The sequence below is a fragment of the Felis catus genome, chromosome D1 (genome assembly GCF_018350175.1).
Source record: "Felis catus isolate Fca126 chromosome D1, F.catus_Fca126_mat1.0, whole genome shotgun sequence".
NCBI classification, from domain to species: Eukaryota; Metazoa; Chordata; class Mammalia; order Carnivora; family Felidae; genus Felis; species Felis catus.
In genome coordinates, this window is record NC_058377.1 from 64,098,509 (window position 1) to 64,125,551 (window position 27,043).

A 27,043-nucleotide genomic window follows, 5' to 3' on the forward strand; every position below is an offset into this window, starting at 1 on the left:
CCAGAGCACATGGGAGCAAATTAGTGAACTATAGGATGAGGAAGTATAAAACATGATGGTTAAGCTTCTGGGCTCTTTGTCAGACTGCCTGAGTTCAAATCCCATCCCTGTGTGATTTTGAGACAAGCCACTTAAGCCCTCCATGTCCCTTTCCTCATCTGTAGAATGAGAATAATACGAATGCTTATTTCATGATGGTTTGGAGAGGATTAAATCATTTAATGGTTACATGTAAAACACTTAGTACAGTGCCCAGCATATGGCAAATAACTAAATTAATATCTATTCAGTTTTTTTTCAAAGGACTTATTGAGAGAGATTACCACTAAAGAATAGCTGGTTTGGGGGCGCCTGGGTGGCTCAGTCGGTTGAGCGTCCGAATAGCTGGTTTGTGTGGCATTTTGTTTACTGGAATCTATATTGTGTGGCTTGTGTGGCTGACAATCCTATGCAACCTCCCACATCCACATAATACTGAATTAATTCAATGTCTCCAAGCCATGAAAATGCAAGTATTACATTACTTCTGTGTTACAGAAGTATTACAATACTTCAAGTTACTACAGGCTGAGGAATCACCCCTACATGAGGTTGTTGATTAATTATAATAATGAGTGGTTTGGGTTTTGTTGTTGTTGTTGTTGTTGTTGTTGTTGTTGTTGTTAATGTAACTTATAAACCACTTGCCACCACTGCCCAGAACCATCAGAGAATAGGGAGGATGGAGGGAGGAATGAGGCAGCTACTTTTAGTGAGAGATTCAGAAGAACAGAACAAACGCAGTGCTGCAGGCAATGCCTAAGACTGATTCCATGAGCTATTTAGAAGCTTATTTTAAGAAATATTGGATTTTATCAGGTCAGTCAGTGAGGCAGAAAGAGCTCAGCTTGCTTGTGGTGCTTCTGGAATACAAGAAATGTATCTGTACTAGAGCTTAGAGGAGAAGTGTAGGAAAGGAGATAATAAGGAAAAATAACTGGATGAGGGACAAACAATTAAAATCTCATGCTTCTGGCTCTCAGTCCAAAATAAAGTCCTGCCCAAGTGATACTCAACATAGATTGTCTTTGAAGGGTATGATGGTGGTTAAGAGCACCAGTTACAGAGCCAGACAAGTCTGTAGGTGAATCTTGACTCTGTTACCTAATAACCCAACAGTGTGATCTCGTATAAGTTACTTAACTTCTCTAAGCCTTAGACAAATATAAAATGGGGATGATATTACTTGCTTTACAGTGTTATGTAAGCATCATATGAAGTATTATTAGAATGCCTGTCACATAATGTGTTCAATAAATATTGGCTCCTATTCTGATAGGAATCATAAAGCAATGACAAAATAAAGGCAAAATTTGGATGAAAAAAATCTAGTCATCTTTGAAGATGAAGTTAACATTGTTTCAATTTTTTAACTTTTTATTTTGAGATAAGTATAGATTCGTATTAAGTTGTGAGAAATAATACAGACAGATCCCAGTTTACCTTACCTCTACTCAGTTTACTCAGAGTACCCTTTCCTTGACTTCTGCATGACACTAGACAGTTAATGCACTTCTATAATTTGGTAATTTTAGGAATCTTATATAAATGGAATCATACAGCATAGAACCTTTTGCAGTTGGCTTTTTGTTTACACATCATAATTTTGTGGACATTCATCCAGGTTTTTGTGTGTATCAATAGTTCGTTTCTCTTTATTGCTGAGTAGTATGTCAAGATATGAACGTATCACAGTTAAACTAACTGTTCACCCACTGAAGGATTTGGGGGTTGTTTTGGCTATTATGAATGAAGCAGCTGTAGACATTTGTTCACAGGTTTTTGTGTGAATCTGGGATAAATGCCCAGGAGTACAGTTGTTAGATCATATGGTAGTTGCATGTTAGTTTTTAAAAATACTGCCAAACTGTTTTCCATAGGGGTGTACTGTTTTACATTTACACTAGCACTGTATGAGGGATTCAATTTCTGTGCAACTTTGGTGTCTGTTTTTAATTTTAGCCATTCTGATACGTGTGTAATGACATCTCATTTGTTGTTTTAATTTGAATTTCCAAAATGGCTAATGATGTTGAACATCTTTTCTTGTGCTTATTTGCCATTTACTTATTCTTTTTGGTAAAATGTCTTTTTATGCCCTTTTTCTGTTTTTTAATTGGATTGTTTTATTACTGATAAGTTTTGAGAACTCTTTATATATTATATATAATACTTCTTTGTCAAATAGATGGTTTTGCAAATATTTTCTTCTACTCTCGTAGCTTGCCTTTTCATCCTCTTAACAGCTTCTATAGAGAAAATGATTTAATTTGATCAAGGTCCAACTTATTAATTTTTCCTTTTATAGATCATGGTGACAGGTCTAAGAAATATTTGCTTAGCTATGGTTCCCAAAGATTTTCTTCTAGATTTTTATAAAATACTATAGTTTTACATTTACATTTTTAAGTCTATGATCCATTTTAAGTTAATATTGTATAAAATGTGAAACTTAGGTCAAGGTTTTTGCCTCTGGATGTCCAATTGGTTCAGCACCATTTGTTGAATTACCTATATTACCTGTGAATCTTTTTAACAATCTATCAGACATATCCATTTGGGTTCCAAGGCATTGGGTTCCCAGACATTTCTGGGTTCTCTGTTGTTTTCCATTGTTCTGTTTGCCAATAAAACATGGTCTTGATTACTGTAGCTATATAAAAAGTCTTAAAACTGAGTAGACTGTTTGCTCCTAATTCTTGTTTTTCAAAATTATCCTAGTTCCTTTGCCTTTCCATATAAATTTTAAAATAGTCTCATTTCATCTGGATCTACAAACATTCTTTCTAGGACTTTGGTAGAAGTCGTATTAAACCAGCATATCAATTTGAAGGACAATTGACATCTTTACTGTGTTGAGTCTTAGAATCCATGAACCCAATATGTCTCTCCATTTATTTTAATCTTTGATTTCTTTCATCAGCATTTTGTAATTTTCAACATGCAAATCCTATATATGTTTTGTTAGATTTATACTTCTGTGTGTCATTTTTCTAGTGATTGTATATGGTATTATATTTTAAATTTCATTCATGTAATCATTATTAGCATAATAATATTTGTATATTTATCTTGTATCCAGTTACTTTGCTGAACCTATTTACTAGTTCTAAGATAATTTTGTAGATTCCTTGATATTTTCTGTCTAGAAAATCACGTCATCTGCATGTAGGATTTTATTTTTGCCTTTTCTATCTATATGCCTTTTATTTCTTCTTCTTGCATTATTGCATTGTCTGGAACTTTCAGCACTATGTTGAATAGAAGTGGTGAATGCTTTGTCCCAGTTGTTTGGAAAAGTATTTAGTCTTTTTCCATTAACTGTAATGTTATCATAGGGGTTTTTATAGATGCTTTGTCAAATTGAAGAAGCTCTCTTCTATTTCTATATTGCTAAGAATTTTTACCATGAATGGATGATGAATTTTGCCTAATTCCTTTTCTGTATTAATTGTTAGATTCATTTGATTTTTTTCCTTTAATCTGTTAGTATGGTAGATTATATTGATTGATTTTTGAATATTAAATAAGCCTTGTGTCTCTGAAATAGTCCCAACAGGGTTGTGGTTTATATAATTCTTGTTATAGATTGTTAATTGTAAATATTTCATTAAGGATTTTTTCATCTGTGTTCATGAGGTATATTGATCTTTAGCTTTATATTTAAAATATACTCTCTCTCTGTTTTGGTCAGAGAATAGTAGTTTCATAAAATAAATTGGGAAATCCCTCATCTTCTATTTTCCAGAAGAGATTATGTAGAATTGATGCTAATTATTCTTTAAATATTTGGTAGAATTCTCTGGCTAAACCATCTGAGCCTGGAGATTTCTTTTTGGGAGTTTTAAAAATTATGAATTCAATTTCCTTAATAGTTACAGAGTTACTAAAATTATCTTTCATATTAAATGAGTTGTAGTAGTTTATATTTTTTGAGGAATGGCTTATATCATCTAAGTTGACAAATTTATGGGTGCAGAGTTATTCATACTATTCCTTTATTAACTTTTTGAAGTCTGCAGGATCTGATTGATATCCCTTGTTCATTCCTGATATTGGTAATTTGTGTCTTCTCCTTTTTTTTTCTTTTGCAGTATTGCTAAAGTTTTGTGAATTTTATTGATTTTTCCATCTTGTTTCATTATTTTTATTCTTTTTCTGCTTTCATTTTCACTGATTTTTGTTCTATCTTTGTTATTTTTTCCCCCTTCTTGCTTTGGTTTTATTTTGCTTTTCTTTTTTTAAGTTTCTGAGAGGATATCTTAGATTATTGATTTGAGACACTCCCTCTTTTCTAATATAAACGGCCAAGGATATATTTATGAATATTGTATTTATCCACATTTTTCATTTTTGCCTACCATCTGCTTTCTTCTTTCCTAATGTTCCTTTTTTTATTATTTCCTTTCTTTTTAGAGAACTTCTTTTAGCCATTGTTTTAGAGTGGATCCTTTGACAACAAGTTCTTCATTTTCCTTCATCTGAGAATGTCTTGATTTCTTCTTCATATCTGAAGGATATTTTCACTGGGTCTAGGATTCTGGGTTGACAGTTCTTCTGGCACTTGAACAATATTGTGCAACTTCCTTTTGACCTCAGTGGTTTCTAGTGAGAAATCTGTCATCTGAAGTGACTTTTCCTGTATAGGCTGCTTTCAAGATTTTTCCTTTATCTTTAGATTTTGGAAGTCTAGTTAATTTACGTTTGGGTGAATTTCTTTGGGTTTATCCTTTTTTGGAATTAGGTCAGCTTCTTAACTCTTATATTAATGTCTTTTGCTAAATTTGGGAGGATCTCACCATTACTTTTTGAATACTTTTTCAGTCCCTTTCTCCTCTTTTCCTGGGACTCTAGATTTTGTTTTTTTTGTTTTGTTTTGTTTTAATCTATTTTTCCTCTGTAGTTTACTATTGCTCTTTTTTCATTACTAATTCTTTCCTCTGTCTTCTCCATTAGGGAGGGGGAGAAGCAACTCGTTAGTGTCAGGTGGGGATAGAAGTTGAGGATCTCCACGTGAATTATTGCCGTTTTAATGTAAAATCACTTAGAGAAAAGTCTAGCATCTTCTTTGGAAGTTGGCTGGCCATCCAGACAGATCCCTTCATGTTGGCATTTCCTGGACAAATTCATGACAGGCCTGATTATGGCTGAGTCCCAGGAAGAGAGGAGAAAGGGACTGAAAAAGTATTCAAAAAGTAATGGATGAGATCTTCCCAAATTTAGAAAAAGACATTAATATAAGAGTTAAGAAGCCATCAGTTTGAAACATAATTATCAATATGATAAGAACTAGATCTGTTTCTCAGAGTGGGCTCACATTAAGCAAGCTCATGAAGGCCAATGACTAAAACCTACAGTGTCAATTAATTTAAAATAAGAAGCTTAGCCATTATATGGACTTAAAATAAATGCTTTCTCTGGAGAAAAATGAAAACAGAAAACTTAATTAATACAAGGCTGCTTAGTGAGCCTGCAACTAGAAAAAGAGCAGTTAGTTGGAGATTTCAATGCCTGTGTCATGAAGCACTGAAGATTGCTGAGTGTACCTCTGCCAGAGGGTCATACCTACCACATCCCCTGGTTGGTCATCATGCTGGGCTAGCAAACTCTCTTCTCACTGTGAAGTAAATATCAATGTTTGACTTTCCCTTTTCTTAACTTCCTTTCCTGACTAAATCTCTTAAAGACTGTCATGTTCCTACACTGTTTGTGTTTGTACACTTAATGAAGTTTTGTTCAAGTCTTGGCCAGAGCTCATTGCAACTTTACATTATCTCTAATTAAAACCATCATTTAAAAAAATTGTTTAAAACTCAATCTGCAACTTTTTTCTAAGTTCTTGAAGGGAATCTGTCCCTGCGAACCCCACTAAAATTGGAGACATTAATTGACAACAAAGACTAAATGTTATTCCTTTCCACCCCTCCCCCCCACCTTCTTATTCTTAAGGGAGTAAGAGCTAACAAGAGTATGTCTCCTCTATAATTTCAACTTTAAGGAATAGAAAGAAAGAAAGATTAGAGATCTTGGAAGGTGGTACAGAGCAAGTTCGGTTCCATGCCATATGTCTGATTTCCTGGGCTTTGGAGGAAAACTGTGTGGAGGAGGCAGATGTTGGGGCATGAGGTATAACCTCGTCCCCCACACAGACATTCTCCACCAGCTACTGTCTTTGGAAAATGGTGGACTGCCTTTTCAGGACCTGGAAGGTTTCCTGTAGTGCATGCTGGATGAATTGGTTCCTCTGGTCAGATAATTATCATGTTTAGCTAGAATACAACAAATGATTTCTTATTATGTAATAATTTAGCTCCAATTTAAGAGGCTTTTAAGGAAAGAAACTTTTCTCATGTTTAAGGAGGAAGTTCAAATTCTCTACTGTTTAATAACTTGTTCAGTTGTTCAATAACAAGTTGAATAACAACTTGTTGAGCTGATGATTAATCTGATAACTATAAGTCAGTTTCTGTTGTAAAAAGCAAGACTTCCAGTAAAATTTTAAAATCATCTCGAATATACTTCATTGCCCATAGAAAACTGCTTGATTTTAGGATCAAATTCAAATTCCCTAGCCTAACATATAAGTCTTTACAGTATAGCCCTTGCTTAACTTCCAAGCCTCATCTCCCCCAATTCTCTCTGCTCCGCATAGAGTTTCTGACCATGGAGCATGTGTCTAGTGTGGATAATAGACATTAGTCAAACAATAATACAAATAGAAGAAATACCACAACTGGAACAAGTGTTATGAAGGAGAAGAGCATGTTACTATAAGAACATAAAATAAAGGGTGCCTGGGTGGTATAGTCGGTTAAGCGTCTGACTCTTGATCTCAGATCAGGTCGTGATTTCACAGTTTGTGAGTTCGAGGCCCACATTAGGCTCTGTGTTGATGGCATAGAGTCTGCTTGGGATTCTGTCTCTTCTTCTCTCAGCCCCTCACCCACTTGTGCTCTCTCTCTCTCCAAATAAATGAATTTTTAAAAAATGAAAAAAAAGAACATAAAATAAGATTAAAAAATTTTTTTAACGTTTATTAATTTTTTGAGAAAGAGAGAGCATGAGCATGGGAGGGGCAGAGAGAGAGGAAGACACAGAATCCAAAGCAGGCTCCAGACTCCGAGCTGTTAGCACAGAGCCCAATGCAGGGCTAGAACTCACGAACTGTGAGATCATGACCTGAGATGAAGTCAGATGCCCAACTGACTGAGCCACCCAGGTACCCCTAAAATAAGATAATTTAAATGTTACCAAGGACATAAGGCAGGTCAGGAAAGACTGCTCCAAGGAAATGAAGATTGAGTTGAGATTTGAAGAAAGAGATGGAGTTAAAAAGGCAAAGAGAGGAAGGGAAAATATTGAAGTCAGGAGGAAATTATATTTTCAAAAACCTGCAGCCAGAATGCATACTGTAGTACACAAAAGACCAGTGCAGCTTGAGTTAAGTGAGTGATGGAGGAGCATGTTGAATTCAGATCTTCCTGGAAATATAGGTACAGGATGAATCATGTTAAGGAATTTGTCTTTATTTCATATATATATATATATATATATATATATATATATAATGGAATATTATTCAGCCATAAAACAGAATGAAATCTTGCCATTTGCAATGACATGGATGGAACTAGAGAGTATAATGCTAAACGAAATAAGTCAGAGAAAGACAAATACCATATGATCACACTCATGTGGACCCTAAGAAACAAAAAAAATGAACAAAAGAAAAAAAAAGACAAACAAAAACAGGCTTTTAACTATAGAGACTAAATTGATGGTCACCGGAGAGGAGGTGCGGGGTGGGGTGATGGGTGAAGTAGGTGAAGGGGGTTAAGAGTACACTTATCATGATGAGCACTTGAGTAATGTAGAGAATTGTTGAATCACTATATTGTACACCTGAAACTAATGTAATACTGTATGTTAACTATATTAGAATTGAAGTTAAAATAAAATTTAAAGAAAAGCAATGGGAAGTCACTGACATGTATATTTTATTTATTGATTTATTTATGTATTTAAAGTTTTTTAATATTTTATTTTTTGAGAGAGAGAGACAGAGCACAAGCAGAGGAAGGACAGAGAGAGAGACACACACACAGAATTCAAAGCAGGCTTCAGGCTCTGAGCTGTCAGCACAGAGCCTGATGCGGGGCTTGAACCCACGAATGAGAGATAATGACCTGAGCTGAAGTCGGACACTCAACCCACTGCACCGCCCAGGCGCCCCTATTTATTTTTTAAATATTTATTTATTTTTGGGAGAGTGCAAACAGGGGAGGGGGAAAGACAGAAGGGGACACAGGATCAGAAATGGGCTCCATGCTGACAGGCTGATAGCACAGAGCCCAATGTGAGGCTCAAACTTAAGAACTGCAAGGTCATGACCTGAGAGCTCAAACAACTGAGCCACTCAGGTGCCCCCACTAGCATATTTTAAACAGAGAAGTGACATGATAAAATATGTGTTTTCAAAATAACACCCTGGCTGCTATGTGGAAAACACAGTGCAAAAGGACAAAAGTAGATTCAGGAAGATCGTTTATTTATCAGACTATTGTAATAATTTAAGCAGTTGATGATGTAGGGGAAGCAGAAATTTCCTTCTTTTCCCCAGGTTCTTCTAGCTGGCTTAGGAATTAAATTGATATGAAACAGATTAACAGGAGGAACAAACCAAAGTTTTATTTACCCGTGCAAGAAAATCCAATAATGAAATTAATGCCCAAAGAAATGACCTAGGCAGGCAGATTTTATACATTTTAGGCACAGACAATAAATTTGTGAGTAATTGACAGGGTAAAGAAAACAGGTGTTTGGGAGCTTTAATTAGTAAGGAATTCTAAGCAGAATTTAGGCTGAGGTAATAGATGAGAAAAAGAAAAATAACAAGGTTTGTTTCTAGAACTTTCTCAACTTTAAAGTCCCTATCTCTGGGGCGCCTGGGTGGCTTAGTTGGTTGGGCGTCTGACTTCAGCTCAGGTCATGATCTCACAGCTCGTGAGTTTGAGCCCCGCGTCAGGCTCTGCCAACAACTCAGAGCCTGGAGCCTGCTTCAGATTCTGTGTCTCCCTCTCTCTCTGCCCCTCCCCTGCTCATGCTCTGTCTCTCTCTGTCTCAAAAATAAATAAAAACATAAAAAAAAATTAAAAAAAAATAAATAAAGTCCCTATCTCTGGTGATAAGGACATCTTTGTACTTCTTAGTACAGGGAGGGTACCTTTCCTATGGGAGATCTATTTCCTGCTCTCAGGGGAGGACAGAGGAGGGTCTGAGTGACCTTGCACTGGCTGTTTCCCAAGTAACTTCAAAATAATATGGCCTTGTGGTATATTTTGGGGCAGCCTGCCCTGGGCCCCTACAGTGACAGTAGGTTGGCCTAGTCACACAGTGTGGTAGGAATGAAGTTGGGATAGATCTTAGACATATTTAGGAAGCAAATTCAAGTAGAGAGTGAGGTGGGAGGCGGGAAACCCTTCTTGACTACATACTCCCAAGGACTGGGCTAGGAGCTCCTTCTTTATATATTTGTAACTCCCTGTACTTGCCACCTTCAAAGGCTTTTTAATAAAGTAGTGAAAATTGTCTACCTACGCTGTATAAGCTCCATGTCTTCCTCATTAATATATCTGCAGCACCTAGTGCCACGCCTAGTACACATTAGTTTCCAGAATTTGTGCAAAGAAAGAGTAGAAACAGACTTTGAAGTGGAGTTCAAATGATGGTAATAGATTTTCAGAAAAAGCAGTAGCAGCTTTAAATGTGAAAAGCAGTAAGTTATCCTCAGCATCTAACTCTTGGTTGCGTAATACATATTTACAAGTTCAGAAATGGAGCAAGCATACTTTTGTACTCCAATAATACCCATATCCAATGAAAGCAAAACAAGTAGCACTTTTTTTTTTTAATTTTTTTTTCCAACGTTTTTTATTTATTTTTGGGACAGAGAGAGACAGAGCATGAACGGGGGAGGGGCAGAGAGATAGGGAGACACAGAATCGGAAACAGGCTCCAGGCTCCGAGCCATCAGCCCGGAGCCATCAGCCCAGAGCCATCAGCCCAGAGCCTGACGCGGGGCTCAAACTCACGGACTGCAAGATCATGACCTGGCTGAAGTTGGACGCTTAACCGACTGCGCCACCCAGGCGCCCCACAAGTAGCACTTTTAATTGAAGTTTTACAGGACCTCCTGGAGCTTAGAACAAACACCCTCAGACACAGACACTAATTCTAAGACCCAAGAAAATGCAACATCTCTTACACTGCCTCCCAGCAGTTATGCTTATAGCCCAAGTCAATTCTTAGAGCTGGGTCAGTGGTGCCCTACTCTCCATGCCACCTTGAAATAGAAAAGAGCACCTGTACATCATCTAATGCAATGCTATTTTCAAAATCCTCTTCTTTTGCACCATCCCCCATCCGCTTTTGGCCCATCACCCCTTCTTGCTGCTTGTAAAATATATCTAAGGATACCGATCCATGATCCTAACAATGTGTTTCTTTTGCTTTGTTTTTACATGTTCTTTCCTATACCTTCATGAGCTTATCTGGGATCACATTTTACATTTTATTACCCTGGATTTTCTTCTTTCATGCCCAGGTTTTCTCCACATATCCAGTAATCCTTTTTTTGCCTACTGTGGGCAGCCACGCTTCAAGATAGTCTCCAATGGTGTCACTTTCTGATGTTCTTGTGTTGTTCCCTCTCCCACTGTATCAAGTTTGGTCTGTGTGACCAGTATATATGACTGACCTGATGGTATACAATTCTATAGGTTGGGGCTTAGAAGGCACTGTTACTTACTGCTCCGTTTCGCCCTTTCTCTTGCAATACTCCTTCTAGAGGAAGCTAACTACTATAACATGAGGAGAGGTCTGTGTAGCAAGAAACTGAGGCATCCTGGTAACAGCCACACTAGCGAGCTTGAGAGTGGATCTTTCTGTCTGCATCAAGCCTTCAGATAACTATAGCCCCAGCCAAAATCTGGACTGGGGTCTCACGAGAGACCCTGAACCAGAAGACCCAGATAAGCCATATCTGAATTCCTGACCCTCAGAAACTGTGTGAATAAAATGTTAGTCATTTTAAGCTACCACATACAGAATAATTTGTAACACAGCAGTAGATAACTTAAAAACTACTCATATTTAAGAATGGAGGGAATAGAATGTGCCAAGTAGGAGTTATATGCATGTGGTGGGCTGATTTTCCTTAAACTGAATTCTCGGACAGAAAACTTTGTGAAAAATAGGGCCTAACTTTTGTGTGACAGCAGTCCCATTAGGCACCTCAGTTCTCCCTTAGTAGTTCAATTAATTTCAGAAATTTTTTCAGGTGACAAATTCTGGGCTGCCTAAACTCTTCCTGAGGCAGTGAGGCTGGAATAGTCTGTTGTGCACACGGATCTTCAATTGATCTTTTTGTTTGCAACCTCACTTTTGACCTTCACCTTTTTAAAAGTAATTAATTAATTGCTACTTTTATTTTAATTCCAGTATAGTGAACATAGGGTTATATTAGTTTCAGGTGTACAACATACTCACTAAGTGTGTTCTTAATTCCCATTATCTGACCAAAGCTCACACACTGCCCTTTGGTAACCATCTGTTTGGTTTCTATAGTTAAGAGTCTGTTTTTTGGTTTGTCTCTTTTTTCCTTGTTTGTTTTGATTCTTTTAAAAACAACGTTTTTTAATGTTTATTTATTTTTGAGAGAGAGAGAGAGAAAGAGAGAGAGAGAACGAGCACAAGTGCGGGAGGGGCAAAGAGGGAGGGATACAAAGAATCCGAATCAGGCTCCAGGCTCTGAGCTGTCAGCACAGAATCCAATGCGGGGCTCGAACTCATGAACTGCAAGATCAGGACCTGAGCTGAAGTTGGACTCTCAACCAAACTGAGCCACCCAGGCACCCCTGTTTGTTTTGATTATTAAATTTCACACATGAGTGAAATCATATATTTGTCTTTCTGTGACTGACTTATTTCACTTAGTCTTATAGCCTCAAGATCCAACCAAGTTGTTGCAAATGGCAAGATTTTATTCTTTTTTATGGCTGAATAATATTTCATTATATATATGTATATATATATATATATACATACCACTTGTTAATCTATATCTATATATATACATATATATACACATATATATGTGTGTGTATATATATATATACACACATATATATATACACATCTATATCTATATATATACATATATATACACATATATATGTGTATATATATATATATATATATATATATATACCATATACAGAAGCAATATACCAATTATAGAAGCAGCTCAGGTGTCCATCAACTGATGAATGGATAAAGATGTGGTTTATATATACAATGGATACTACTTGACAATGAGAAAGAATGAAATCATGCCATTTGCAGCAACATGGATAGAACTGGAAGGTATTATGCTAAGTGAAATAAGTCAGTCAGAGAAAGACAGATATCATATGTTTTCACTCATATGTGGAACTTGAAAAACTTAACAGAAGACCACGGGGGAAGGGAAGGGGAAAAAATAGTTACAAACAGAGAGGGAGGGAGGCAAACCATAATAGACTCTTAAATACAGAGACCAAACTGAGGGTTTATGGGGGAGGGGGGAGAGGGAAAAATGGGTGATGGGCATTGAGGAGGGCAGTTGTTGGGATGAGCACTGGGTGTTGTATGTAAGCGATGAATCACAGGGATCTACCCCCAAAACCAAGAGCTCACTGTATACACTGTATAGTAGCCAATTTGACAATAAATTATATTTAAAAAAATAATATTTGTTCTTCCAGAGATTCCATAAGCATAGAATCTCTTTCCATTTGTTTTATGTTGTCTTCAAATTTTATCATCATAGTTTTCTAATTTTGAGAGTAGGTCTTTCAACTCTTTGGTTAAGTTTGCTAGTTATTTTATTCTTTTTCGCGAAATTATAAATAGGATTGTTTTCTTAATTTCTCTATCTGCGACTTCATTATTAATGCATAGAAATGCAATGGATTCCTGTGTATTGATTTTGCATTCAGCAACCTTACTAAATTCATTTATCAGGTCTAGTAGTTTTTTGGTGGAGTATTTAGAGTTTTCTATATATAGTATCATGTCATCTGCAAGTAATGAGTTTTACTTCTTCCTTACTGATTTGGATGACTTTTATTTCTTTTTCTTGTCTGATTGCTGTCATTAGAACTTCCAGTACTATGTTGAATAAAAGTGATGAGAGTGGGTATCTTTGTCTTGTTCCTGATCTTAGGAGAAAAACTATCAGCTTTCACCATTGAGTATGACCCTCACTGTAGGTTTTTCATAAATGGCCTTTATTATGTTGAGGTATGTTCCCTCTAAACCTGCTTTGTTGAGGATTTTTATCATGAATGGATGTTGTACTTTGTCAAATGCTTTTTCTGCATCTGTTATAATGATCATATGGTTATTATCCTTTCTCTTGTTGATATAATGTAACTTGTTGATTGATTTGCAAATATTGAATCACCCTTGCAACCCAGGAATACATCCTTGATCTTGGTGAATGATTTTTTAGTGTATTGTTGGATTCAGTTTGCTAATATTTAGTTGAGGATTTTTGCATCTAATTCATCAGAGGTATTGACCCATAGTTTCTCTCTCTCTCTCTCTCTCTCTCTCTCTCTCTCTCTCTCTCTCTGTAGTATCTTTATCTGATTTTGATATCAGGGTAATTCTGACCTTATAGAATGAATTTGGGAGTATCCTTCCTGTTCTATTTTTTGTTACAGTTTGAAAGAATAGATATTAACTCTGCTTTAAATGTTTGGTAGAACAGATTATGAAGCCATCTGTCCTGGACTTTTGTTTCTTGGGAGTTTTTTTTTTTTTGATTACTGATTTAATTTCACTGCTGGTAATAAGTCTGTTTAAATTTTCTATTTCTTCCTGATTCAGTTTTGGAAGATTATATGTTTCTAGGAATTTATCCATTTCTTCTAGGTTGTCCAATATGTTGGCATATAATTTTTCAGAATATTGTCTTACAATTGTTTGTATTTCTGTGGTGTCAGTTATTATTTCTCTCTTTCATTTCTGATTTTGTTTATTTGAGTCCCCCACCCTTTTTCTTGATAAGTCTTGCTAAAGGTTTATCAATTTTGTTGATCTGTTCAAAGAACCAGCTCCTGCTTTCATTGGTCTGTTCTATTTTTATAGTTTATTTTTCATTTATTTCTACTCTAATCTTTATTATTTCTTTCCTTGTACTGGTTTGGCATTTTGTTTGTCCCTTTTTTTTCTAGCTCCTTTAGGCGTAAAGTTAAGTTGTTTGAGATTTTTCTTATTAATGTAGGCCTATATTGCTATAAACTTCCCTCTTAGAACTGCTTTTACTGCATCCCAAAGATTTTGGACCTTTATGTTTTCATTTTCATTTGCATTCATGTATTTTTTTATTTCTTCTTTGATTTTTTGGTTGACCCATTCATTGTTTAGTAGCATGTCATTTAACCTCCATGTATTTGTGTTCTTACCAGAGTTTTTCTTGTGGTTGATTTTTCGTTTCATATTGTTGTGGTCAGAAAAAATGCATGGTATGAATTCAGTGTTTCTGAATTTGTTGATACTTGTTTTGTGGTCTAAGATGTGATCTATTCTGGAGAATGTTCCATGTACACTGGAAAAGAATGTGTATTCTTCTGTTTTAGGATGAAGTGTTCTGAATATATTTGTTAGATCTATCAGGTCCATTGTGTCATTCGAAGCCACTGTTTTCTTATTGATTTTCTGTTTGGATAATCCATTCATTGTTGTAAGTTGGGTGTTAAAATCCCTTACTATTTTTGTATTAATATTGATTACTCCTTTTATGTTTGTTATTAGCTGCTTTATGTATTTGGGTGCTCCCATGTTGCTTGCATAAATATTTAAAATTGTTACAAGTTCTTGTTGGATCGGTCCCTTTATGGTTATACGGTCCCTTTATGGTTATATTGTGTCCTTCTTGGTCTCTTGTTATAGTTGTTGTTTTAAAATCTATTTTGTCTGGAGGCGTCTGTGTGGCTCAGTTGTTTGAGTGTCTGACTTTGGCTTAGGTCATGATCTCAGGTCTGAGTTTGGCCCCTGAGTTCAGCGCCATATCAGGTTCACTGCTGTTAGCACAGAGCTCACTTTGGATCTTCTGTCCTCCTCTCTCTCTGCTTTTCTCCAGCTTGTGCTATCTCTCAAAAAACATTTAAAACAATTGTCTAAAATCTATTTTGTCTGAGATAAGCATTGCTACCCTTATCTAGTATTCTTGGTTGCATTCCTTTGACTTCCATTTGCATGATAAAGCCTTTTCCATCCCTTTACTTTCAATCTGCAGGTGTGTAGGTCTGAAATGAATTTCTTAGAGGCAGTATATTGATGGGTCCTGCTCTTTTATCCATTTTGTCACCTATGCCTTTTGATTGAAGCATTTAATCCACTTACTTTCAAAGTAATTGTTTTTTTTAATGTTTATTTATTTTTGGGAGATAGAGTATGAGCAGGTGAGGGGCAGAGAGAGAGAGGGAGACAGAAGATCCAAAGCAAGCTCCATGCTCATAGCAGAGAGCCTGATGCAGGGCTCAAACCCACAAACTGTGAGATCATAACCTGAGCTGAAGTCGGATGCTTAACAGACTGAGCCATCAAGGCATCCCTCAAAGTAATTATTGATAGGTATGTACTTACTACCATTTTAATACTTGTTTTCTGGTTGTTTCTGAAGATTTTCTCTGATCCTTTCCTTTCTTGCTGTCTTGCTCTCTTTCATGTTTGTTGGCTTTCTTTAGTGGTAACTTGGATTCTTTTCTCTTTATTCTTTGCATATCTATTACTGTTTTTGATTTGTGGTTACAATTTGGTTTGTATATAACATTTTATATATATATATGTATATATATATGTATATATTTATGACATATAGTGTCATGGTTTACGTCCTTTATTTCGTGTATCCTTTGACTGATTTTTATAGACATAACTTTGCTGCATTCATGCTTCCTAATTTTCTTAGTCTTAGATATGGTCTTTGCTTTCCACTCAAAAAGTCGAATTTATCATTTCTTTTAGGGATGGTTTAGTGGTGATGAATCCCTTTAACTTGTGTTTGTCTGGGAAACTCTTTATCTCCGCTTCCATTCTGAATGATAGCCTTGCTGGATAGAGTATTCTTGGTTTCAGATTTTTTCCTTTCAGTACTTTAAATATGTCTTGCCACTACCTTTTGGCCTGCAAAATTTTTGCTGACAAATCAACTCATGACCCTATGGGGTTCCACCTTGTAATTGTTTTCTTTTCTCTTGCTGCTTTTAAAATGCTCTCTTTATCGCTACTTTTTGCCATTTTAATTGCTATGTGTCTTGGTACGGACCAGCTTGGGTTTGTCTGTTGTGGCTTTCTCTGCCTTATGGATCTGGATTTCTTTCTTTCTCCAGATTTGAGAAGTTTTCAGCTATTATTTCTTCAAATAAATTTTCTGCCCCCTTTACTCTCTCTTCTCCTTCTGGGATCTCTAGAGTGCTAAGGTCACTGTGTTTGATGATATTGTGGAATTCCCTAAGTCTATTATCATTTTGTATTATTTTTTTCCTCTCTCCTTTCACTTTGATTGCCTTCCATTACTCTGTACTCCAAGTTGCTGGTCCATTCTGCTTCCTATAGTCTATTATTTATGCCATTGAGTATATTTTTAATTTCAGTTATTGAGTTCCTCATCTCTGATTCATTCTTTTTAATTTTTCTATCTCTTTCTTATCTCTTTGTTGAGGGTCTCACTGAAGTCTTCCACTCTTTTCTCAAGTCCATTGAGTATCTTTTTGACCATTACTTTAAATTCTCTATCAGGAATATTATTTATCTCTACTTCATTTAGGTCTCTTGCTGTGATTTTGTCCTGTTCTTTCATTTGGGACGTATTTCTCTGTCCCCAGGTTTTGTCTAAGTCCCTGTGTCTGTTTCTGTGTTTTAGAAAGGGCAGCTACTTCTGCTTTTCAATGTAATGGCTGGATGAGAAGAGGTTCTGTATGCCCTGCAGGTGGTATCCCGTTTGCCAGAATCTGGCGCTTCTGGAGTGTCTCCTGTGTGTGTTGGGTGCTCCCTGCTATTGTGACTAAGCTGCTTTTGCCTTCAATCCAGTCATCTGCAATGTCTCTCTCTGCCTGATGTGGGCAGGATTTGGTCCCTGTGTTGTTAGTGGGCCACTTTGGTGTCACCTCCTGCTTGATTTGAATCAGACCAGGCATTTGCCAGAGTTTCAGTAGCGTGGAACTGTAAGGTGCTTTCCCTGTGCCCCCTGAGAAGTTTTGTTGGTGGGTTGGGCCTGCAATCAGACCAGATTGCTGGCGCCACAGTTAGACTGGTGTGTGTGTGCTTATCTTCCCCTCTCCCCAGGGCAGGAGTCACTTTGGAATGGTGCTAGCCCCTGTTAGGGCTGCTTGCATCTTATCAGGCTGTGGTACCACTTCAGATGGGCTCGGCCAAGGGTGTATTGGAGGGGCCAGGTATGCAGAAGAGTGAGGGTAGGGATGAGGGGGGGTAAGGGTGGGAGGGGACCTGGAGCCCTGGCCTGACTGGAGAATGATGGGGTAGGGCACACTGTTAGCAAGTTAAGTGGAGAGGGTTGGTTGCTGCACTGGTTCCTACAGGTATCTTTGTGTCTAGATTGGGGGATGGGGGAGGGAAATGGTGCCTGCTAGCTCCTTTGTTCATGGAGACATCCCGTAAAGATCCCTATTCCTCCAGCAAACACTCTGAGATCAGTAAGTAGATCTCCTTCCCATATACCTCAGGCAGTTTCAAACTGATGCTTCTATGCTGTATCTCTGCGGGGTTGTCTGTTATGCTGCCTCTAAGGATAGGGACTCAGTTTCCTATCGCCCACTCAGCTCTTCTAGAGCTGAGCACGCTGATTTTTTAAATTCTGGGTTTTGAGTACTGCTGATTGTAAGAACTCACAAAATTCAGCCCCTCTGGTTTTCAAAGTCAAGTGTTATGGGGATTTGTCTTCACCATGCAGGTTCCCTGTGCCTGGATATCTGTTGTGGAAGTCCGGTGCTCTCCCCTCTGTGTGCGTGTGGCGTCCCTCTCTCCTGTGACAGTCCCACAGTTCCACTTAGCTCTTAACTGTGTCTCTGCCCTTCCTACCCTATTCAGTGTGCCCTTTTCTCTACATTTAGCTGTGGAGGGTCTGTTCTGCCAATCCATGGGTCGTTTTCTGGGTTATTTGTGGGTGTTACCTAGTTGTATCTGTGGGACAAGGTGAGTTTAGGATCTTCCCTAGAATGCCCTTCACCTCCTGATTATAGGGTTTTGCCAAGCATACGGTTTCCTTTTCCCTGTGCTACCTTACAACTCTATTCAGGCTATGACTTCCTCCAGTTTATTGCATTTGTCAGCACCCTCCAATCTGCTTCCAGAAATATGTGGAAATATTTTTGTCTGCTGAGACTGCATCCTCACACTTCCCCTCTACTGTCTTTGCTGTTATTTGCTTATACTATTTAAAAACTGGTTTTGTTGTTATTATTATTTTAGTGGGATTTAGGGATCGGGGAAGGCTCAGTCTGCCATCTTGAACCAGAAGTCCTCTGTGTGGCTTCCTGTATTACATTCACTCATTATACAATACTTCGCTTCTAAAGATCTAAAGCTGGTTACTGTTATTATGTGTTCTTTTCCAAGAGGTCTCTGGAACCATTGTACCCCCTTCATTTACTCTTTGTCTGGCCCTGCCAGTTTTCTCTCTAGGTTCTCTCCATTCTGTACAACCTTTCCTCTCACCCTGCAAAACAATCACAGGTATTTTATGAATCCCAATCTTATGAATAAATTATCCTCTCTTGTCTGGTATAGACCAATGGGAAAGTCCTGGTTGGTAATGACCAGGTGACACACACCTCTTGTTAGCTCTACCAAATGGGGCTGGGGAGAACAGTCTCTGCTAAGGTTAGCAGAGAAAGTGAGTATGACAAAGGATGAAGACTCCATTCACATTTCTCCTGCTGGAAGTGTCTACAATCTTCCTGGGCCACAGGATAGTCCTTCCCACAGATGATTATATCACAAGAAACCCTGGAGTATAGAAAAAGAAAGCATAGTTCTTGGAATAAAAGAACCCCCCTGCTCCTACCTTCCTAAACCACAGAGAAAGGCAGTTCTGGAAAAGAGGGTCCTGATAGCTGTCCAAGTTCCCAAACTAGCTCTGTATATTTGTTTCATGTCAAGGTTTAGAAAATAATTGCCACTTTGGTATTTTGAATTTCTTTTTTTTTTTTTAAGTTTATTTATTTAAGCAATATCTACAGCTAATGTGGGGCTTGAGCTCAAGACCACAAGATCAAGAGCCACACACTCCACCAACTGAGCCAGTCAGGTGCCCTGATATTTTGAATTTCTGATAGTGTTGCTGTCCAGGTGTGAATCATGTGCGATTCCTCTTTTCCACATGTAAAATACTGATAAACAACAGAGTCAATTTAAAAATTTGAGTCTGTGTCTTTAATTACTACAATATTGAGCAAAAAAACGTGTATTTCATGGGAACAACCAGGGCAAATCCAAGAAAGTGGTGCATCTTCACATGTAGACAAAGCATAGTGGAGAAGAATACAATGTAAATGGTATTTGGAGGTATCTTGGCATATTTTCAATACTTGGAAGGTCCAGTCACAGAGGCAGGGTCTCAGTGTGGGGATTCATTTAGAGAATTAACTCCAAAATGGAGCTTATCAAGAATGTTACAGAGCCTCAGTTCCAGAAAGGGAATGGAGGGTGAGGCAGGTCACAGGTCAGAAACCCAAGAACTGAAGGGCTTCAATTTCACCAGAGACCTGGGGAAAATGCCAAAATAAGGTCATGTGAAACATGCAATGCTATGCTTTTCTTTCCGTTTGAACTAAGTTTTAAAGAATTTAACCTCATGAAATAAAACAAAATCCAGACTTTGTATGGTTTATCTCTGGAAGAGGAATTGCTAGGAATGTACGGGTTGCTTAAACATAGTATTGACCCTGTGCCCTGAGGTTCATCCACTCTTTGGAAGCTCTCTCATCCAGCTTCACCAGAGCCCACTGCTGTGGGCCTTGGGATCACCAGGCCTTTGCTCTTAGCAGGTCTAAGACAGATGGAAAATCCCAAAGCTTTTATTAGGTATGAAGGAAAAGCATAGGAAAATAATCAGGAAATAGATGGAATGTCAAAACACTTCATTCAACAAAATCCAGGGATCCAGTCCCATCGAATCTACTCTGTTAATATTTCTCTATTTGACCCTACTTCATTTAAATCTGTGTCCCCTCCTTCCTAGTTTCTGGCCAGTCTCTATGTATCAGTTTTAATTTTGGCTACCTTGTTCCCACTGCTCACTGATGAACTCCACAAAAATCTTGTCACTTTCAGTGCAGTCTAAAAGAGAGACTTTGCATATCTGTTGTTTACTTTTTCAATTTTGATTTTTAGTTGAGAAAATGGGCTTATTTCTCATGTGATTGACACCAGGAATGACTTTCAGGTGATACTTTGACCCAGCTGCCTATCTACAGACCCATGACTTTATATTGCAGGCTGCAATATATGCAAATGACATGCAAATGACATGTTTCTCATGCAAATGGCAAACACACTATCCTTACACCTGGGTTACCCACAAACAGTGATAGGTGAGCTGTTCCCTCATGTAAGGGCCAGTTTATTTATGTATATCAAAATGGTCATTCTGTTTCATGGAAGTAAAGGGGTTTAAGAAAATCTCCTCTCCTCTCTTATTTATAGGAAAGAGGAAGAGTTCTCCAGAGAGAATGGAGGAAATATTATAAATAGTAAATCTGAAAGTATGGGATTCTAATGACCTCAGGAAGAATTAAAGCCTAATCAAGAGTTAGGAGTGTGGACAAAGGTGCCTAGAGGTGATAATGATGCCGAAAAAACTATGAACAACAGAAGGTACGCAATCAGGATGGTCCCCATGGAGAGGAAGACAGATTCTGGGGGAGAAAGCTCAGAATAAGGAATGTATCCTTGTCAGAAAAAAAAATGGTGACATTTGGTGAACTATAGATACTACTATTTTCAAGGGACCTAGGAATCATTGAATTTCAGCACACCAGATGATGGCTACACATTCCCACAAAAAATCTGCCTACAAGGAATAATGACAAAATAGGAAGCAGAATAGTCTTATTTCCTAGGCTTGGGCCTTAAGCCCTAACATTGAGAACTTTCATAAGTGGTGCTGGAGAAAACAGTTTAAGGGCCCTCTATTTCACACTCCTTCTTAGAAGCCCAAAGCCTCAACCTCAGAATTGTCCTCATACCAGAATAGAGTGGCCCTAAGGCCATTCACCTGTTTTGCTGAAGAAATGGAAAAGAGAGGAGAGAGAACCAATATATGGGCAATCTCTAAACCTATAGCGACCCTCTATCACTATTAATCGTGACTCCAACTAATCAAAATAATGTTCCTCTTGTGCAGAAGAATTAGGAAAAGCAGAAGTAGCATGAGAGAAGTTTTGAAAATTTTATAATTGTCTTTAAGGTTCTATTCCCAGTTTAGCCAGAGGCATAGATAAAAAGAATGTTCTGGTGAATGCTTGTTTTTTACAATCTCACTCTAAACCACATCATTATTCTGTTGGTAATACTTCACTTAACTGTGCACCAATTTCTCCTTGCTGCCTATACAACTGTTTCTTTGTTTCTGCCTCTTCTATTATTACTGATTTTTTTCTCTGCTTAATCTATTGTCTTAATAGAGTTAACTCTCCCTTGTGATAGTGGGCTTGTTGATTTTCCTTATAGTTTCAATAAATTTTGCTTCATATATTTTAAAGCCATGTCATTAAGTACCTACAATTAAAAATTTTTTAAACAATTTAAAATGTCTTCCCAGTGCATTGAAACTTTTATTAATTAACAGATCCAAGTCACAATGAAAGTGAAAAATCTATAGTTACATGCATCTACATGGATAAACGTCAGAGACAATGCTGAGAAGAACATGGAACTTGTAGACAAATACAGACATACTTTTTCCATTCACATAAAATTCAAAACCCTGAAAGACTGAACAGTGTGTTGTTTAGACATATATGATATAGGTGGTAAAAATCTATAAGAAAATCCAAGCTAGGAGTAATTTAGGGGGAAGGGAAAGGGTTATTATTAGGGAAGATTAGATGGGAGGGCTTCAAAGTTTCCTAATCTGTATCTTACATTGGCTGGTGGCTATCTAGGTGTATATTTTATTATTCTTATTTAGTGTATACATATGCTATATATTCTTCAGTATATGGTATATTTCATAATGAAAACAACCAAATAACTGATAGGGAAAGAGATTAAATACAATTTCAAGATTGACCTGCATGAATCCCCGAGATGAGGCAGTTTCCTTCTGCCCTGAGATTCTGAGACATCTGCTCATGAGGTTGGGCTTGTTTATAAGGCCATGCGCTCAGTTCAGCAAGCCCTGCCAGGCCTCGGCCAAGTGTACCAGGGTGATTTTTTCACTCCCACATTTATGACCATGTTGATCAATCTCCTATTCTGATTCAATCATTCTTTACTAAAGTTTCAAACTTGAGGAACACTTTCAACTCTCACCCCCACTTACTTCCTATAATTAATCTTCTGCATTAGTCCCTGTTTAGAAAACCTATAAAACAACAACAGCTAAATTGGAATGCTTAGTTTGTGCTCAGCTTTATGAATCCTAATTTACATATATTCATTTAAACTTCATTACAATCTTGTTAGCTTTTCCACTTCACAATTGAAAAGACCAAGGTAAAGAGAGATTAAATAATTTGCCCAAGATTTTTCAGCTCCAAAGTGCGTATAAAACGAGACATTCTGGCTTCAGAGTCTGTGCTCTGAACCACCCAGGTTAGGCCTTGTTCTTGCCAGCTCGCTTTCCAGAAACTTTGGTCTTTTCCCTGAGCTTCACTGCAGCCAAACCAAACACGAGTGACTATCTTGGTTGCGGGCAGCCTCTCTGCAGTCTTCAGGTTTCTGCCCCCTGGAGACTCTCCATCACTGACTCCACCTCATGCTGTTCTGGCAACTTTTTGGTGCTGTCCTTTTTGCCCAAAAGTCAGTAGTGCTCAGATACCATTAATTGTGGACATGGCTTGACAACCACTGTGAGCCAGGAGGGTAATTCAGTATCTCTCTGCCCTGTTCAGGTGGGTGAATCTATTGCCAGGTTGTGTCTTCTTTCCCCACCTACATTTATCTTGCTTTGAGTCAGCCACTAGCTTTGCCTATGAATTATAAGCCGTAATAGATGTGCACAATAGGAAAGGAAGGAAGGAAGGAAAAAGAAGGAAAAGAAAGAAAGAAAGAAAGAAAGAAAGAAAGAAAGAAAGAAAGAAAGAACAAACCTGACATGAAGTGGGACAAAAATACTGCATGTATATGAAGAAGATATGTGCCTGTAGAAAACACAGAGATTGAGCATGGACCCTGTCCACAGAGCATGTGGGCAAATCCAGCAAGAAAAAGGAACTGAAGTGAAATAATCATGGACACCCCTAGGCCAGTGGGTGAGATGAAATGAGTACATGATCCTGGAACAGTGCTTGGTGCATAATAGGTGATCAGTACAAAATGTTTCCTTTGGAATAAGTGACAAATGATATATACTTCCTGCAAAGCATGAACCTGGCAGAGACAGGACATTGTCATGAAAGGGAAAAAGAATCAGCTATTTATCTGGAGGAAAACTCTGGTTGAAAGCAGTCTGAAAAGACCTTGATTCCTCTCTGAAATTTTATTTTCTTGAAGTAGAGAAAGAATTAGGGGGCCTATTAACATTTGAATCACTAGACCTAGTAAAGCAGATGGCCTTCCTTACTGTGGGTGGGCCTCATCCAATCAGTTGATGGCCTGAATAGACCAAAGAGCCTGACCCTCCCCTGAGTGAAAGGGAACTCCTCCTACCTGACTGCTTGAGCTAGAACATTGTTCTTTTTCTTCAGATTCCAATGGAAACATCAGCTCCCCTTGGCTTTTGGACTGGAACTATACCTCACTTCTCCCGGATCTCCAGCTTGCTGATAGCAGATCTTGGAATGTTTCAGTTTCCATAATCATGTGAGTCAATTTTTTATCATAAATCAATCTCTTCCTTTCTCACTATCAAATATGTATATATTTATTCCAAAAATAAAAATATTTATTATTTTTATAATATTATATAAAATTTAGATGGCAAATGCTATATTTATTATTTTTATATTTATAAAGAATTTATGAAGAACAATAATTAGAATATATGTTTATAAAGAATAATAAATAGTAAATTATATATATATATATATATATATATATCCCATTTCTCTGGAGAATCCTGACAAATACAGGGCCTAATTGTAACCAATAAAGAAGAATTTGTCAGTGATGTAAAAATTGAGAAAAAGAGAAAAGGTAGTATTAGATTTGAAAGTGGTATAGGCATTCTAAAGGTAAGAAGAAAAGAAGATTGTAGTCTTGCAACAGGAGATTTTAAATGGAATTTGGGCGTTAAGAGAATTGGATAATTCTCACTTAAAAAAATATAAAATACACTAGCAAAGAAAAGGAGGAGGCACAGGAAGATGCCATGGAGACTGTAGAGGGAGCTGTCTCCTCAGCTCAGATACCCAAGGCTGATTCTGAGAGGAGAGAACACTAGACCAAAGACTGCCTTGTGGGCACTATTCACGGACGAGTAACTTAATATTTGTGTGAATAAGATTGAAACGAAGGACAAAGATAAGACATATGAGAATTGTGTCCAGAAAAATTACATTCAAGTTTGCTAGAACTGCAAAAAAAATGCAGTGGGGCAAAGAAGGGGAGGGTGGCTTTACTTTTAGCTACCGGCTATGAAAGAACAGATCCTGTTCTAAGAAAGAACAGACCCTGCTCGAAGACCATACTCTAAAGTAGATGTCCCAGTCCTGACTTGGTTCTATCTTGTCTTTCAAGGTATAATATTAGGATGAAAAGCATTATAAGGACTCTGGAAAGAGGGGACAGTACAGAGTGGGATGGACATCAGAGAGCCCAGCTCATCTCCAGGTCCACAACTTATCCCACCCTCCACAGATTTGCAATGGGGATTCTTGATGTGCTCACAATTTAGTCATTCAACATTCATTTTTCAAGCACATGGCCTGTGCCTGGCACTAGGTCAGACATCCAAAATGCAGAGATTGAAGACAACACAAAATAGTCTCCCTGGAGCCTGAGGAATTCCAGAGAATGGAACAGGTTCTGGAGATCAGGAAGTGCTCTGACTTCCCCAAGGGGAATATGAAGTGGAATCCTTAAAGTACCAGCTTTCTGGTTCTTGGACACTCAGGCTTCAAGTCAGGTTGACATACTGTATATCAAAATCTGGTGGGCAATAAAAGCTAATTTCAGGTGTCTGAACCACGGACCCTTCTCAGTTAAATTCTGCTCTAGCTCCTAGTCCCTCTGTTTCTATGTCCTCCTGGCGTCTGGTCATTAGCTTTGTCTCTAGGTTATAATTCAGACCTTTCTTGCTGAGTAAAATGCCAACTGTGGCATCCATTCATTCATTCATTCATTCATTCATTCATTTATTCAACAAGTATAATTGAATGTCTGTCATATGCCAGACTCTGTTCTACGTGGTAGGGATATACCAGTGACTAAAACAAAGTCCCTGACCTTATGGAACCTATCTTCTGATACTGGTTATAGTGGTGGAGACAATATAAACAAATATTTATCTATATATCTATAAATATCTATACAGATATGTATGGTAATCTAGATAGATAGATAGATAGATAGATAGATAGATAGATAGATAGACAGACAGAAATGGAGAAAAGTAAGATACATCAGCCTGAGAGAGACAAGGAGTACTAGAAGCTATTATTTTATGTAGTATGACCAGGGAAGGCCTCTCAAATAGGGTGACACTTGAACAGAGATAGGAAGGACTTCAGAGTGAGAATCATGCTTTTCTAGTGAGAAGAACATCTCAGTAGAGAGAAATGCTAGTGTAAAGGCATTGGAACAGAGTGGACAGAACAAAACTGGTAAGCAGTGAGGTCATGGCAGTAGTGAAGGCAAGGGGAGCATAGGATGTAGGGCCTTCCAAGCAATGGTCAAGACTTTGGCTTTAACCTGAAACTGTAACTCTTGAAGGATTTTGAGCAGGGAAATGCCATAATCTGATGTGTTTTGAAAGGATAACTTGTACTGTCATATGGAGAATAGGTTTGGGGATGGGGAGGTACAATCAGAAGAAGGAGAGCAGTTAAGGGTCTATCAGAATTATAGACTGGGGAAAAGTGATGGTGGGAAAGAGTGATGGTGGCATAGACCAGGTTGCAATGGTAGAGGCAGGAAGAAGTATGGAATTCTCAATGTATTTTGAAGGTATAATCAAAAGAGTTTGCTGTTGGATTGGATGTTGGGTATATGGAGTATTGGAGATGAAATGTTCCTGGTTTGGTCATTATTATTCTCTAAGACATGGTTTATTCCCGCCTTCTTATGTTACCCACTTCTAGGCCCTTTGATGGCCAACTCTTTCTATCCTCATTGAGAATGCCAGCTTTCAGCTCTGGCATTGGCCTCCCCTGTCATTTGCTCCTACGGTGCTTGCTCTAACTACCAAAGGAGGATTAGACAGGTTTTCTTCCCTCAAATTGAAAAACGAGGACAACAAAACTAATTGAAATGGCCTCTGGTGTGTCCTGAAATTTTTATCAATTTCAGGGAAAGATAGGATTAACGATGTATGTAAATGTAGCATTTTATTTTCTTTTTTCTTGATTAAAGAATCAATATTTGGGTGATCATAAAATGAAAATGGGCACATAAATCCCTACTAAGGAGGAGAATTTCCTAGGAAAATGAACTTGTGTTTCTGTTTCAAGTCAAAAGATAGATGATGGAGAAGAAATATTTTCCTTCATGTTGTGGTAATGAATTTAGCCCAGAAACCTCTGATGCTAGCAGTGGTCTAATGACTACAGAGAAA

At 37.7% G+C, this 27,043-nt stretch overlaps 1 protein-coding gene across 4 annotated transcripts in view; it reads left to right on the top strand.

Moving 5' to 3' along the window:
- Positions 1–27,043, top strand: part of NLRP14 (NLR family pyrin domain containing 14) — a 286,975-nt gene that overhangs the window by 103,084 nt on the left and 156,848 nt on the right. For all 4 annotated transcript variants that reach the window (XM_045038890.1, XM_045038889.1, XM_045038888.1 and 1 more), the window contains exon 11: positions 24,018–24,132. In XM_045038890.1, the coding sequence (XP_044894825.1) occupies positions 24,018–24,096 (79 nt within the window). In that variant the 3' untranslated portion in view covers positions 24,097–24,132. The remainder of the gene's footprint in view (positions 1–24,017; positions 24,133–27,043) is intronic.